This window comes from Brienomyrus brachyistius, chromosome 17 (assembly GCF_023856365.1).
Source record: "Brienomyrus brachyistius isolate T26 chromosome 17, BBRACH_0.4, whole genome shotgun sequence".
Lineage (NCBI taxonomy): Eukaryota > Metazoa > Chordata > Actinopteri > Osteoglossiformes > Mormyridae > Brienomyrus > Brienomyrus brachyistius.
Genome location: NC_064549.1, coordinates 8,218,134 through 8,235,233, shown reverse-complemented (window position 1 = coordinate 8,235,233; position 17,100 = coordinate 8,218,134). Strand labels below are relative to the sequence as shown.

General features: G+C 41.5%; 1 protein-coding gene across 1 annotated transcript; it reads right to left on the bottom strand.

The window, feature by feature from the left end:
* Nucleotides 1–233: 233 nt before the first annotated feature.
* Nucleotides 234–16,985, bottom strand: sae1 (SUMO1 activating enzyme subunit 1). Its single transcript, XM_048981263.1, has 9 exons — nucleotides 16,312–16,985; nucleotides 15,526–15,637; nucleotides 13,786–13,959; nucleotides 11,236–11,381; nucleotides 11,050–11,149; nucleotides 10,847–10,952; nucleotides 4,181–4,325; nucleotides 2,343–2,412; nucleotides 234–809 (listed from the first exon to the last, which is right to left on the bottom strand). The coding sequence occupies exons 1-9, from the start codon at nucleotides 16,410–16,412 to the stop codon at nucleotides 717–719; spliced, it is 1,047 nt and encodes a 348-aa protein (XP_048837220.1). The 5' UTR covers nucleotides 16,413–16,985; the 3' UTR covers nucleotides 234–716.
* Between the last annotated feature and the right edge of the window lie 115 nt (nucleotides 16,986–17,100).

Sequence of the window (17,100 nt, the reverse complement as noted above, 5' to 3'; positions counted from 1 at the left end):
CTTATTTGACTAACCGGCAGTAAATTTTTGAGATAAACAAGACTGTTTATAAACAAATTAGCTCGGACTACAATCCCCAACTTTGTATCTTTATCTTCTGAATACTGCCATCAGGTTGTTTCGACAATGATGACCTGAGCGTTCATGCAAATATCCATACATTTAAAGAAACAGGTAAATGCTTTATGCTTTCAAAAGCTGTTTTGATCAAAGAAAGGACACGAGAATGGGAATTAAAACTGAAGGGCAAATGGTTTTATTCTTACAGGTATTACAAAATGTAAAAATATCGCGCTTCAGAATGTCGACACAAATGGAGGTGATGTAGAAAGGACAGGAACCACCCACAACGGAAGAGCTGAACTTGGCCCCAAACACGAGGACTCACAATTCACACAATCCACAATCCATCACACGACTGACAACGGGAAAGGAGATTGGCTTAGATCCAGGGAAATAAACAGCAAAATATTCAGATGTACCTGTGTGTCTAGGGGTATGTTAGTGACTGTTTGAGAGTGTACATAATTAACTAGCCAAATATGTAATCATGGCAAGAGTTGGGCATCAATTTAACAGACAAAAATGAGTCCAACCTATTATCTGGTAAAAAGCGACATACCAAAAACGACATCTCAAAAATTCCAGGTCAGAGCTGGTGAGGTAAAGACACATGTTGCACATTCCAGCTTGCCTCTGGATAAGCTGACGGTTCTTCATTTGGCACCAAAGTAGTCCACTACGCCACTGCCCTTCGAACCATCAAAGAAGAAGAAGTTCCTGTGCGGGGCGTCCCTCTGAGAAAGAGCCTGGAACCGCGGGAAAGGGTAATTGGTTTAGCTACGGCGATAAAAAAGAAAAACGCCCATTAACGAAAAATCGCCCGTGTAGGCAGAGTGCGTGAAGTGGACTCGAGAGTAAAAATTACGGATGCAATGGGGAGTCACTTCAGCCGCATGCAATCACACATTCACACGAGACCCGGGCCAACAAACGCTCTCGGCTGTGACCGTGTCTCACAGCTTTCCGCTTCCAAAGCTTAATGCTGAGTGTAGGAGCACTGCCACGTTGGCGGAAGAGAATGTAATTAACCGAAACTATTTGTCCGGTGCTAGAGGCAATCAGGAACGCACTCAGGAGTTTGACGGTCAATAAATTCCGATGATGGATCTCAATCTGACTGCTGTTCCGAGCGGGATTTAGAATTTTTTTTTTTTTTGCTGCATTAAACATCTCATAGGAAAAAAAAAATCTGGTGAGTGATCAAGTCTGACCAGAAAAACACTGAAGCAGATAAGGGGTTAACACAGATGGTAGCATCTTCTTGTTAGATTTTCTGAAGCGTGTGGGGTGAAGCTGCTCTCTGACTGTGAGGGGTCTGTGCTCAGGTGGCGCTGCGCCGCGAGCCGTCTGCACGTTGCAGCCGGTTTCATCATGCAGGAGCAGCCGGGGACAGGGAGAGTTTGGCTGCGCCCCACCACGGAGGAGGCCTGCGCAGCTGAGACAGCCGGCGCAGCTGGCGCAGCCGACTTAGCCAGGTGCTGCCAACTCCAGCCCAAGCTGGGAAGGAGCAAAAATGTCCTTCCACTGGCGGGCGAAACATCCGGAGAGAGGCACGCGGTTGGCCGCCAGTTCACAGTGCGCGCTGCAGTGCATGGTGGGAAGGAAGAGGCTTATGGCTACATTTCAAAAGCTTTTTTACTCTGTGACTTAGGCTTCCAGCCAAGTGCCCACCGGCTAGAGAGAAAGGCCAAAGTCCACAAGGGAACGCTGTGCACAAAATAGAACCTCTATGTGATGTGACATACTTGGAGTGAGGACCCCCCCCCCCCCCCAAAAAAAAAAAGGCGTCCAATCCACATGCCTGGCTAGAATATCATAGCAAGCAAAGGGGGGCATTGGACTCAGGTCAACTCCAGCACTAATACGCACCTGACACAAAGGCAGCGGCAAAGCACTATGGAAAGGCATACTAATTTTTTAGCATAAACGCTAGTTTACAATCCCCCTAGAGGCCTTTATAGAAGCCTTGAGGCGGAATTATTCCTGGGATACTTTGATTTATTTGAGGAAATTGAGAGCACTCAGTGTTGATACAGGCTGAGCCTTGTAGTCGTCAGCGGCACGAGTTCATCGCAAAAATTCATCACATTTTGATCTTCATATCTGTGCCACCGAAATTAAAGATTGCCCCCAACGGAGTCACAGCAGAGCTGTGATACGTCTCCTCCATTCTTTCATGGGAGGAGGGATTCTGCCCCCCCCCCCAGCATAGATAAGTCACCGAGACCATTGTGACGGCGGGCCCCTATCCTGGGACGACACGGCCTACTTTGTGTTACCTTCACGATCTCCTGCGCCAGCACACCTCCAACCACGGCGCACACTGGGGCCATCTCCGAGAAGCAGTGACTGCAGGAAGGTCACGGGAGAAGATAGATTGTCAACAGCTCAAGGCCTGGCTCAGCAAAAGCGGTCATCCTCTGCTGGCTGGCATTCAATAAAACTAAGATTATTTTATAAGTCACTGATGGTTACAGCAGATGTTGGAATATTCTTTGATGAGTAAGGCATTCTACCGAACACATCGTCACAGGCAACACAATGTATAATTTATTTCAGCTTTCCAAACAGCTTGCTCAGCACTTTTATTTGTACTTAATGCCACTAACCCTCTGCAGCCTCTTCATTAGGTACGTTTGTTCGTAAATGAAACTGCTAAGGATCACGTCCTAATGGCTTTTTTCCACTGTCACCAAGAACCGAGTGGTACCCGAGCTGTACTGCGACCTGCCGGTTTCCCACCGTAAAGCACGCAAGAAGTACCCAAGCCGTGCCCACGCTGACGTGGCCCTGCGAGCTAGCAGGCTAAAAGCGCGACTAAAGAGAGCTGGTTGTGTCACCATCTGATTGGTCGAAATGCACGAAGATACCGGTGATTTGCGCCAATATGCATGGAATGTCTGGAAAAAAGGTATATTACATATAATATTCATTATAAGTAGTGTCGCACATCTCGATGTACCACTGCATTCCCGATGAACTCGAGACTCGAGAAAATTTCCAACTTCTTTAAAAAGTACTAGAGAACAGCTGTACGGAATCGCAATGCAAACTTACGAAAGTGAATGCTAATTCCACTAGCGTTTGACGCTAACAAGACGGCGATTCGTACCGATGTGCTAGAAACACTGGGAAATTAGCAAACCGTAAATCATGACGTACACGGTGTGAACAGTAAATAAGCGTCTCTTCGGTTTTACGCCAACTCCGGCCACGCTTTCATCGAGCCGATCCTTCTGCAGTGGAAACCGAAGTGAGCTGGAACCGCCCTTTCTTTGCAGTACGGCTCGGGTACGCCATAAGTGATTTTAAAGATGATGTCATTGTTTTGGCCAGATATGGTGGTACCCTTTACATCTAAGAGACGGCCACCCCCATGGGGTTCTCATGCATTAGTGTCCAGAGTTTGCAGTAAATGGTCAGAGACAAATGACAACTCAGGACAACAGCGGTGTGCAGAAAGGCATCCATAGCTTAACAATTCCTGGTGGCTCTGAAGGTAAAAGGGGGTCCTGTGTGGGGGTCCCTAATAAAGGGGCCACTGAGTATACACTTTACTGTCAAAATCTGAATTTTTCATTGGACCGCCTTTAGCTTTGATTATGGTGCACATTTGTCATGGCATTGTTCCTACGTGCTTATGCAAAACCTCAACATTTATTTTCATCCAGATTTGCATTCATCTCTCACAGAGATTTTGTACTGATGACAAGTGAGTTGACCCATTCAAAGTCTTCTTCAGATGTCAAAGGCTTTCAATGGGGTTAAGGTCAAGACCCTCTAGTGGCCAATTCATGCGTGAAAATGATCCCTCACGTTCCCAGAACCACTCAATGACAATTCAAGCCGGATTAATCTTGGCTTTCACGTCCTAGAATAAACCCTTAGGAAAGAAAAAAAATCCATTGATGATGGATGGAGGTGTAACCTGGTCATTCAGTAGATTCAGGTACTCGGCTGACTTCACTTTATCCCTGCATAACGTTGCTGAGCTGTAATAATGATTCAATGATTGGCATTAAGTACTTGCTGATTTAAATTCAAAGGGTGACGTGTCTTTTTGACTGGCCAGCGTATGACCCTTTTGCAGCACACTAAACAAAAGGTTAATGCTAACCTGACAAAATTATCGGGAAGCAGTTCACTACCCAGGCCCTGGGCTTCTAGGACATCATCGCGGATCTGCTGCAAAAGAAAGGAATCCTCTGCAAAAGTGCCAGGATGTGGATCACGACCCTTATCGGTTCGGAACTTAAGCAGCACTGGAGGAGGAGGAGAGAGAAAAGGTGGGAGGGACAATGACGACAATGTCAACAACGACAACAAAAAAATTCTAATAATAATGCAAACATAATTACTTCGCAGACACTTTTCTTCAAAGGTACTTAGGTTAGTTGAAACAAGTGCTTTAGAAATAGCCTCATTAAATGCCGTGCTGCATAATTATGCAAGATATAAAAATACAAACCTCTAATGAGTTCCGCTTTCAATATAAAACTGCACCAATTTAAAATGAAGCTCATACCGTACAACATGATATATAAAAATTACATCATATAAAAGCGGACACCAACAGCCAAAGACATAAATCCATTTAGGTCACAAAGATTCATTACCTTATATACAATCAAGATGCAGTTACTAGAATTATAAGACATGAGTTTCCAAAAAAGGTTGAGGAGGAGGAAGGATTTTGCAGTCCTGAGGTTCAGGAAAAGCTCTGCTTCATTACAGAGAGATCAAGACCGACAACAAATGGGGTTTTAATTTATGACCTTTAGACCTGGAACAGTTCGATGGCTGAGTGTAGAGGAATGTGGCGATCTTGCAATGCAGTAGACTTTAATTAAAGCGTTCTTTGGGAAGCCATGTATTAAGTTACTGGTATAATCTAGGGCTGCTGCGATTAGTCGACGTGGTTGATGACGCTGAAAACGTGTCGACGTCAATATTTTAAATCGACGCATCGATTTTTTATAATTATTTTAACTAAATTACCTTTATAATTTCTAAAATCCTTCAGTTCATGATAAATGGTAATCATATGGTAATCATAGGAATCGTTCAAATTATAACTAGACAGAAAGTTTCGATGGCATACCACAGCAACACTAGTATTACGCACGAGTGCCTGAAGAGAATGGAAGGACTATTGTGGATGGATGGACCACCAGAATAGGCAAAACCACTGTAATCGCTGTCTGTTCACGTTTATTACATTTCCATTAGTACAGAGAGCATTTTAATATATTTTGTCCTTGTATATATAAAAACATCTAATAATTACCTATTAATCTGCAAAAAGCACCGCCACACTACCAACATCTTTCTACCTACCTTAACCACACCATCTACTCTTTTAATAGAAGTTGTGGCTACAGAGTGACTTCAATGCTTATCGCTTCCATGATTTATCATAGCAGTTGCATGTGGCATGCTCCGCTAACCAAATTTAAAAAGCATAAGGATACGCCGAATTTACACAGGTTACTTCTGGGCGTCACAATATGCATCTCATTAATATTTTAGGAATATTACTACTCTACTTATTGAACTGTGGGCGAAAGTAATGGCCGTATGGTGCTGAAAAGTCGGTGTGCATTATCTAAAGTGCTGCAATGATATACAGTTCATTGTTGTCAAAATAAAAACAGATTAAACTGTGACTTTGATTCGCTGGATGAAAATCAATTGTTTAGATTTAGATCCATGGAAAAATAGTCGTTAGTGGCAGCCTTGGTATAATCACCAGCAAGTAGGCAAAAATGAAACCACGAAAATAAAAAAAAAAGATGAGAGTTAAACGATTTGTGCACCAGTGTTGTGGAAGAGCTGGCAAAGCTGTGGGAAGGAACCTGGAAGCTTAGCAAGACCTCAGACTTGTAGAAGTTACACTATAACCAATTTACTCATGTTTCCAACTTAAGACATACAAATGACCAGATCCATGATCATGGATAATTCAATCAAATGCAATCTGTAGCCAACTGTACAACACAAGCAAAGCCTGCAGTAACATGTTTTCTGAGCACTTTGACATTTGATTGTGCTACTTTCCATAGGAGGCATAAACAAATAAAATTCCACTATTTCCAGACATGTAGCTCTGCTTTGTATGTATATCCACCTACCGACCATTACTCTATAACATTGTTTCCACACCCGTTCCCCTGGGACCCACAGATGCTCCACATTTTTGCTTCCCCCCTCCAACTCCTTGTAAAAGCAAAAACGTGGACTAACTGCGGCACCCAAGGTAGCGTGCTGGGAAACTCTGCTCTACAGACAGTAACACCTACCCAGCCAGGGTTCCTGTCTGTAACGTGAGAGCAGCCACTGTTCCTAGTTCGTCGATATGAGATCAAAACCCTCGACCAGCCTAATGGGCGCTATCAAGCGCATAAACCTTGCAAGCCCAAAAAACAGAATGTAACGGATAAATTATTCAGTTCGCCGCACTGCACATTTATCAGAAAAATATTTTATTCATAGAATATAATTTATTATTGGTAATGAAGCAATGAAACTACTTATATATTCAGAACATTTAAAACATGTAGTTATTTAGCAGATGTCTGCCAGAAGCAATGTGCAAGTGAAGAAAGAAGGTTCATGCAATGCCCAGCCCTGCTCACAGGCCCAGTGGTGAAACGCTTCATCTGCTGAACACGGGATTCAAACCCCTGACCTTATGGAAACAAATCCTGAATCTGCTAAGCTTCACAGCACAGGAGGAGGACACTTCTAATGCAGTCTTTCCAAACTCGGTCCTCGGGAACCCACGGTCGGTCCATGTTTTCGCTGCCTCACATCTCCCCGTCTTCCCAGTTCTCGGAGGGAGCAAAAACGTGGACTGTCCGCAAGTCCCCGAGGACCAGATTGGAAAGCACTGCTCTAATGTTGTTCGCTCCTCTCATTCAAAGACGTGGACGGAGACACTGCATGTGTTCTCATAACAGTAACAATTGGGTAGCAAGTCTCCATACATACCATCAGTCAGGAATTATTAATATACTTAATATCTAAATACAGCTAAAAACTACTAATGTACTTATGGTATGCAGCATGAAGGCTGTAGATGTTATGCATGCATTAATTGTTTATCTGTCTCAGGTTTTAATTAGAATAGTGATATTTTATTCATCCCCAGTGGGAAATTCAAGTACAAGGCCAAGCAACATAAATTAGGTCACTTTACATAAATTACAAGTCACTGTGGTGAGAAATCAGCAGAACCTTGACATTTCACATCATTATTAATATACCCCATACCGATTAAAAACCTAAATTATGATTTTTTCTAGGGCTGCCACTAACTACTATTTTTCTATGGATTAATCTATCTACTATTTTGCCGATTGGTCGATTAACCTAAACGATTAATTTTCCTTCAGAAAATTGAATTAATTTAGTTTGTTGTCAAAATAAAATTATGTTATTGCAGAGCTTTAGATAATGGCCGCCGGCTTTTAGGCACTATATGGACATTACTTTCGCCCACAGTTCGATAAGAAAAATTAGTATCATGCCTAAAATATTCATTAGATGCGCATTGTGACGGCCAAGAATTAGTAAAATGTAGAAATTCGGCGTATCCTTATTAAATTCGGTTACCGGAGCACGCCGCATGCGACTGTTTTGGTAAATCATGGAAGCGATGAGCACTGAAGTCAGGAAATATACAACTCAGCAACCATGTCATCTTTTAAAAGAGGAGATATTGTTTTCTTTTATTTAGCGTCCGTTTTCGTTTTAGTTTACGATAATAAAATTGGTCCCACAAGCCCAATGCGAAAGAACGCACACTGGCATCGTCAATTCACGCAGAATAAACCCAGATTTTAGCCTAAACATTTTATGTAAATACTTATTCAAGGGGGATTCTAAGGTAGCAGGCAGACAACTTTATGGCTTTAATGAGTGTATTTAGCAGCTACAAGGACAAAAGATATGAAAAAGCTCCCCGTACTAATGGTAATTTAATAAACACGAACAGTGGTTTTGCTCACCTTGGCGGTCCAGATTAGCACCTGCGTGTTTTCTCTTATCTTATGCCATCAAATTTTGCAGTGTAAAACCACATTTTTGTTTTGTTATAATTTGAACTACTCTAATAATTACTTAATGATATTAAAGGAAAACATTTTTATAATGCATTTAAGTGTTTTAGAAATCATAATGGTAATTTGATTTTTTTTTTTTTAAATGCGTCGATTTCAAATATTGATATCGAAGCATTTTCATCGACAACGTCGACTAATCGCTGCAGCCCTAAATCTGTCACTTAAAAATTAGGTAATCAAGCAATCAACTGACTGGTAAATGTATAAAATTACTATGACAAAAATAAAAATAATACAAAGTAATTCATGATCAAGAAAAAAGCCCTGATAATAAACAACAACATGTTAAAATAAGTACCATGCAGCTGTAGTTGATAAGCCTTAAAGGGATGTCGTTAAATTAATCTAACCATTCAAATAACTTTAAACTGAGCAGTTCGGGTTGCTAAAAACCGTGCTTGTTGTTTCTGACAAACATTTCAATATCATTAAATCGACAGCAGTATCAATATATATTTTAGTAAATTATCAAAAAGACCGTAGTCTTTTAACAGCACTTTTAAAAGCCCTTTTGATTTAGCAAAAAAAAAATATTATGCAAACCGATTAACAGATTTGCTTCTCCATTATATACAGGAAAACAAAAAAATACAAATGAAAAGATGGATTTCAGTGTAATGTCATTCAAATTCATTCATACAGGCCAATCAAAGCCTATTAAAGGCTCAGATGAACAGGAGCCAGTAGAGACACTGGATCGTAGAGATAATCATCTTATTCCTTTTTATCCTGTGTTCAAACACAACAAATTACTATCCATGACTAATACCACAGCCTTTGGTTTGGGCCTCACACGGAAGAGCAAACCTTTTAATGTCACTGTATTTTGTAAGTGTTCGCTTATCTAAGACTATTGCAAAACTGTTTTATTTTCCAAAATGGAAACTACTTCTGAAACTGTAATACTGTCCATATGCTGCATGGTGCACTGCATAATATCCTAGCATCATTTTTAAAACATACAGCATTACTGCAAACATGGTAGTGACTAAATATTACAATACATGTGCACTAAGTATCCAGCTAAACAAATGACTCATGTGGTCACCTAACTAGTTTTACTGCCGAGTAGAATGAAGAACAACATTGTTTAAAACGTGGTATTTTATTTTCGTCCTTTTATCCCCCAATTACGAGTCGTATTGATCACAAGTTTAGAATTTTGATACGACTTTATCAACATCCCGTAATTTTGGTCAAATGCGTCTTTGTTTGTTTAAGGAAGTGCACCGACAAAAATCTATTTTAAAATCTTGTATCAGTTTTAGAAACTTACGATGGGACGACCATAACCCCGAGTTATCGAACTGCAGATACTGTGGCGCACATGAATACGAGTAGATTGCCTGACAAAATAAAGGTCAGTAAATTACTTGAATTGCTTTTTTTTTTTAGACAGACACACTGCATCATCAACAACTCCTAGTCTAAGTTTATTTAACACAAAGCTTAACAGCTGTGTGGCAATTTTGCCTCCACCTCCTCCTCCCCAGGACCATCTCTGCCACCTTGACACGAAGATTTCAAAGGAAATCAATGAAGCAGCTGTTAAGCAACGAGAGCCGTGGAATGTTTCTGCTCACTGACCTGTGCAGCTCTCATGGACCGGCGAGGATTTCCCCCCCACCCACTCTAATGCGGCTCTCTGCCCTTACACAGTCACAAACGCTTCCTGTCTTTAGCTGGATTGCAAATTTCACCATGATACCCACCTACTACTCTTTCCACTGCCAAGACATCATACACACACCCAGTAACACTAAACCTCAGTCAAACCAGTACGGCCCATTAAAACACCAAATCGAGTACATACAACAAACACAGTTGGGGAAGAAGTATTAGAAATGAAATCTGGAAATTGATTAATCTGAAATTGATTAATCCAATTAAGACCTCATTAACCTACACACTGAAATTAATTGTACCACGGCAGTCATAAATAATGTCTGCAACAAGACATGAGCAATGGAAGCATTTCCTAACATATGCATTAACAAATTTAAATTAAAGGAGAACAGGCTCATTCACAGCCTCTATTAAAATCAAAACTTTTAAAGCAATGCAATTTCTACCCTTATATTTCAAACCAACCACAGATGTTGCCATTGATTAACCTCAGAGTCTGCCATCTGTGATAGAGAGAAGCTCATAAGGGAAATGGGTCTTCCTTTACAACCAAATTGAGAGTCATATTTATAGACATGTAACATATTCTTAGCCTTTAACAGAAACCAAAACAAGTGTAATAAACATTGTTTTGCTCAGCGGAAGAAATACAAACCATGGGGTTTGGACAACTTCAACTCAACCATTCAGCGTAATGTTAAGAAGACCATGTTTTTGTTTAAAGGTCAGTGCACATGGTTAGTCATGCACAGCCTGTGATGGAAAAAAGAGAAGTTTCTGTGCAGCGGTGAAGCACAAAAAACCTCATAACATGTCAAGGAAAACTGACAAATTAGCTAAGGGATGGAGCAACTGATTTTGTCTGTTTCCTGATGTTCTGCTAAATTAGGAGTGAAGAATTTAAAATTTCTGGAAGCAGGCTTGAGTTTAAATTACATTTTGTAGCCAAAAACTGAGAGAACCAGGAATGGAATTAGCATGATAATTATTATTATTATTTTTTTTTTTTTTTGTCCCAGCGGTTGGCGAGTTACCTTGCAACAGGAAGTAATCGGTAGGGGTGCGCTTCAAACTGGCCTTGGCCTTTTCATTTGTCCAATCAATTTCTAAGGCTTCCTTCAAGGAACAGAAGCTGGCCGTCTATTAACAGAGAGGGTAAGGGAGAGCCAAAACGTCAAGATGACAATCGAAAACACATGACTTGATTAAATATAAAAGCAAAATGAAAGATCCATACTTTTTTCACCATGGTGGTTTCAGTGGGGTCGACCCTTGGTTTCTTAGCCTCAGGCCTGTCGTTGGCATCCTCAGAAGGTTTCATCACCTTGACTTTCTCCCTAAAGCACACAGGCATGAAAACACTCCATGTGCTTTTTGATAACGGGGGGGGTCTATGTGTTACACAACAGCTCTGGATACTCACTCCACAAAGTGGTGCTCTGGACCCAAGTTTGAGAACATGTAGCCATGGTAGCCGAAGACATCTCCGCAGAAGACCTTGATGTTCTTCTGGGCACAGACCTGATCTACGCGGACCATCAGGTCCCGGGGGCAGCCGGTCAGACACACCTGAGACGAGAGGAGAGGAGAGGAACGAGCTTCATGACAAGGTCAACTTAATATACTAGCTGCAAGATAACTCCTGGGATCCCTCAATTGTGCATCATTTCATTTCTCAACAAGCCTTAATTATTAAAAACCTGAAAACCTAGCATTCAGTCTGACAGAAATGCAGGATGAGGAAAAACTGCCATGCAAATGTTGTTATTCTAAACAAAAAAAAAATGCTTTTGCCATTGAAAGATATTGTTTATCAACAGAACTGACCAACGGGCAGAGGCCTGCTTATCCAAGGGAAATAACTTCGCCCTTCCCCATACCAAAGATAAGTGGGTATTTGGCACATTTAGTTATTGACTGGCACTTATCCTGTGTTGAATGCCATGTGGGGGCGTGGGTACTAAATGTGTCACAAGAGGACAGGGTGGGGTGCCTGGGTTGTAATCAGCATTACAAAATCTAATACAGTCTTTCCAAATTGCACACTTGCAGAGTGGCATAGAAAGGAAGGCCTGTATACCACGAATCGCCTGTATACCACAAAAAAGGTCACTCCTGTCCATTCCCACTATAAAGGCTGAATTCACATCTATTGGCACTAGTGACTAAGCAGGTGTACAGAGAATAAGATCACTGCAATTTCCATGAACATCAATAACAGAATTCGCCATGAAAGTTTCCTGCAGTGTGCGTGTTGCTTGTTGTGTGGCCAAGGGATAGCGACACGACATGGCTGCAGGACTGCCGCAGGAGCCGCGGACGTGCAGCGCCATTAAACAGCAGGCTTCCTCCCATTTCAGGAACAGGCACACGGCCACATCAGCTCCGTTTTGGTGGCGGCCCACTAATCCTGGCCCCGGGCGACTCATTTATGCAAGCGGACACTTGCTGCATTGTTTGGAACGGAGAGAGGGGGCTTTCCAAGCCCTACAGAACAAAAGAGCCCAGCTTTGGCGTGACGAGCTGTGCAGAGGCAACGACTGAGAGGTGGGACAGAAGACGACCGGGACGGACAAAGAGTTTCTCATGGAGGAAGTTGCGTTCGCTCGATGTAAAACGTCAACACGCTAAGCAGCACATCACAGAAAAACTACTTAATCAACCTCTTAAAGCAGACTGATTGAAGCGATACAGGACCAAACTCCATACCTAAAAGGAGAACAGAAACGTCGACAGAAACGTGCTGAGATTAATCAACGTTTAAACAGAGAAGTGGTGTAGTTAGTGCTTTTTGGAAGCAATGATTGTATAGAGCTTTAAAGGACGTCTTAGGGACGGCTGAGCAGTTTGCAACCAAGTAGAATTAGAATGCGAGATGCATACATAGAGATAACTTAACGGTAAGAAGGATGGGGTAAGATACACCGAAAGCTGCCAGCTCCCCAACCCCCCCACTCCCCCCAAGCCCCCTTCCCCCCCCCCAACCTGAACTTCCAGTGTAGCTCCCTACGGGACACTCCCCACAGTTTCTGCGGCAGTGGCTGAGCGGGAAAGCATCTGAAGCGTCTGTTCTGTGCTTTGTAACCCTGGCTTGCGTTATCAATCTTTCACAGTCGAGAGCCAAAGCGCGTCTCAATTACATTCCTAGCGTGAAATAAATAATAAACCAAAAGAACCGCCAAAAAAAAAAGAAAAAAAAAACCTGATCACACATCAAAGACGTGCATCTCTATCTGGTACCAAAATATGTGGGGAAGAAGTGACAGCTGAACTTTTCATACCACATTTGGGTTTTTAAGCAGTCCCAAATACTGCTGCTTTCCAGGACTCGTCTGCCTTGTGTTTTGCTTGACCGTACCCAAGAGGTATTCCAGACCTCAAAGCACAGTGACAGCATCCAGCATGTCAAAGAACCGATGTTTTAATGAGGAGAAAAAAATATGTGCCAAAAGCCCATCTCTGCTTATGTTCCATTTCTGTGTGAATATCGTCCCATAGACATTGCCGACGTGTCAGATCTTGTTTGCCTTTCAGCAAACTGACCCTATACAATGCTGAATTCATTTAAATAATGTGGGACTACGCATGAAAAAGTTTCAACTAAAAGACACACAACAGTCCTGTTGGTAAGCTACTGACTAGAAAAGTTATGGTAGAAAAGCACCATCTACAGGAAATTATAGGAAGGCAATACAAAATATACTATGAAGATTTCTCCTACACAAGACAATTAGTCCTTTCAGTAACCAACACAGGCTTAAATTTGTCCTAATTTATACCATATTTCTATATACATACATAATAAGCTTATGAAGTAACAACATCCTCACACCATCTCAATATTTTCATCAATGACATTCAAGAGTTATTAAGTCAACGTTTTACCACACATGGACTCACGTTACTCCAGATACTAAGATTATATGGCACAGCTATATAATGCAGACCCACTTAAGCAGCCCAGGAGACTCACAGCATCAAACTGCAGGAAGAATTCATCTGGCTTGGACTCCACTCTTTCTGTGTCAGCCTTCACCTCCACCATAGGGTTAAGGTATTGGGCCCGCTCCAAAGAGGCCTCGGAACGGTTCTGCCCCTCGGAACCCACAGGGATGAGGAACTGGGCCCGGCTAGACTCCTCCGTCACCTGAAGAAAAAGAAAGAAAAAAAAAAAACATTGAAAAGAGTCGTCCATTTACAATAACCACTTATTGAACTAGAGTTGCGGTGATCTGGAATCCATCCAAGGGAGCATACGGGATAAGGGCATACCCAGGAGAGGATGCCAGTCCATCACAGGGCACTCACACACATGCTAAGGGCAATTTAAAGACAGCGAGTCACCAAAACAGCATGTCGCTGGATCGTGGGAGAAAATACTCAGGCCAAATTCAAAACCCGTAAGCCCAAATGTCTGAGGCAATAACTTTCATGCCTTTGTGAATGCTGGTCATATCTCAGCGTCGGCACTGTCCCACTTTACATTTCTTTCCCCTCCCTGCCATGGATGAGCATCTGTGAGCCTGGGGCAAATATTGACCGAGAGCAAGCCGCGAGGCCTGGAATCATCCAGAACCCACAGCACAGACGCAGCGCCACCACAGGCTGATGCGCTGAGCATCACCAGCTGTCCAAACATAAGGGTCAAACAGAAGTTGGCCAATCAACTCTGAACAACACTTCTGGCTTGTAATAATGTTTATTAGTAGGCCACTGACACCCATAGCCATTTCAGGAGTTTATTTTGCTGTTCTTGTTCCGAACTCTTTGAGGTATGTTGGAGCAGCCATTTTGAAATGGTGCTACATATAAACAGATCTGATTTTAACAATACTTCCCACAGAATTAGGCATTGAAATGTACATTCATTCATCTTTTGCTTTTACCCAAAGTGACTTGCAATACCAAGGAGGGTTACAATTTTGTGTATAAATCTTGAGATTTGAATCCATGGCCTTTGGTGTGTTACTGCAATGCTGTACATGTTCAGCTATAAGAGCCAAAATAAGATATTTTCAAACTAGCCATTTCTACGCAGACTGCAAACTATATGTCAGTGTTGTCAAAAATCTATTTCAGATTTTTTGCTTGTAATGATTGACATCGACAGCCTCTGGAAATAACCGAGACGGTCTCATCATCACCGGTGTGTCTTGATAATACTGAAATTTAAATGTTAAAAACTGTGCAGTTATGAACAAACATTGTTCTGAATCAACACATTTATGGAATCGACATCTGAAACTGAATAATTCAGGTAATACTGCAGCTCGTACTACAGGCACAGCTCTCCTTTTGGCAGCAGATAGGCTGGTGAAAAACCCATAATGTCAGTCAATGAATAGCACATAGATTTCATATAAATTCTTCAAAACCACATTATGAGGGTTATCTGCGCCTCACTCAAGGACCCAGCAGCAGCAGGAGTCTGCGGGGCTCGGGATTCGAACCAGTAACCTTTGAATTATGGACACAGCGTCCTAACCGGCTAAAGCACAGGGCACAAATAAGGTGACATCTTTACCCACACAATGGGCGATTTAGTGATGCCAATTTATGAAACCACATGACTCGGACTGCAGAAACCATAGAAACGCAGGGAGGACATGCAAACTTCACACAGAGAGCTGGACACAGGCATCAAAATTTACAACACGTCTGGCACAAGACTATTATATTTGAATAAAAGTACCAACCAGAAGCGGCCCATTACCTGCTCGTGGTCTAAAAGGGTTAACCCTTTCACTCCTGCCAAGATTAGATTTTTAGCAACCTCTGCCCCCAGTCCTCGAAGACCGACAAGCAGAACACGCGATCCTCGCAGCCTACATGGGAAAACAGACAAACAGCCACACATTTCATTCATTTCAAAACTTAATACTGCAATAGTCGCTGGCAACTTCTTACAATATTTTTACATTTCATTATGTAGTAAGAGCATTAGTACAATCACTGTACTTATATTAAAAGCAGGCTGCACAGCTGAAGAAAATTAAATGCAATGTCGACTTGTACTTCAGACTAGTGAAAATGGATCTTCTGAGAGTTAGCAGAGTAAAATCAGCATGTAGCATATTCAGATACAAGACTACTGGGGGTTACATAAATAACAGTTGTAGCAATGATCAGATGTTCCAGTAGCTATGTGGTTAAGGGCTGCAATCCCACCTTTCGCCGCTGGAATTACAGATAAATGTTTGAGGGGTAAAATAAAAGACATTTAATAAATTCAACGGAAATACAGTTGCATTTTTTGCAGGATGAGAATATGAAATGGGAATCGGACCGCGACCTGGTTAGAAACTATATAGCTGGAATTGTTAATACATAACTAGATAGACAGCCACGTAAATGATAATAGTGAGATGTGTATTACTACATTTATCGAGCCACATATAAAGAGAAATAATGTCTTGCTATAATCGATATTTAAGCGGTTTCTTTTCATAGTATTATCTAACATTTACATATTACGTAGTTAGTTAACCTAGCTACAAACCTCTTTTGTGCATCCAGACCCCAAAGACGAATCTGTCTATCATATTGGGCAGCCTCCTCCTCGCTAATAATTGTATCTTCCTTTTCAATCATATCTATCATTTTATCCAGTTTAAATTGTATTGTCCTTTAAATTATATATGAAATAACCAGTTATTCTTTTTGTGTATGTCTATCTTTCCTTTTGTAGTTCAACAAAATCCCGCTATGTGCAGTTTGAATGGACGCTCAGTGATGACGATTAACTGCGGTCGCCAAATTAAGTCGCAATACATGGTTCCTGTCATGTGATTTTTAAAAAGTACAGATTAAAATTGCCTATTTGTCCATTTAACTACTAATCCATAATAGATTATCCTATACTATTTCAAACCATCATGTAATTTGAGTTATCGCATTAAGATATAATTTGAAACATCACTTTTTTACTGCAACATTTGACAGAAGATTGCTATTTGAGATGTAGATATGCTCTGGTATCAGTATGATTCGTTTTCCAATAGAAACACCTGTGTATGCGTTAAACTTTATTCAAATGGCATACTAGATTTGTGGTTTATTAATTTTGCTTTTAACGCAAAGACTCCGGAAATCTTGATACAAGGCACAATTAGACGTTTTTAAATAAGTTGTTATAAGTGTCTGATCAAAATTAAGCAGGCATTGTTGTTACAGATCGTCGAAATCCGGGAGAGTTTTGTGAGCTTTTGAGAAGTATTTCTCATTATTTCCGTGAGTGACGTTGAGTGATGTCGTCACTGCTGGGACAGACCTCCCCCTTCTCCGTGGA

What these genes read in the sequence shown, in the direction of transcription:
- sae1 (XM_048981263.1), bottom strand. Translation starts at nt 16,412, where the DNA reads ATGATAGATATGATTGAAAAGGAAGATACAATTATTAGCGAGGAGGAG. An exon ending in GGTCTGGATGCACAAAAGAG is followed by an intron (nt 15,638 to 16,311) that starts GTTTGTAGCTAG and finishes TTTCCCATGTAG; the next exon opens with GCTGCGAGGATCGCGTGTTC. An exon ending in AAACCACCATGGTGAAAAAA is followed by an intron (nt 10,953 to 11,049) that starts GTATGGATCTTT and finishes CTCTGTTAATAG; the next exon opens with ACGGCCAGCTTCTGTTCCTT.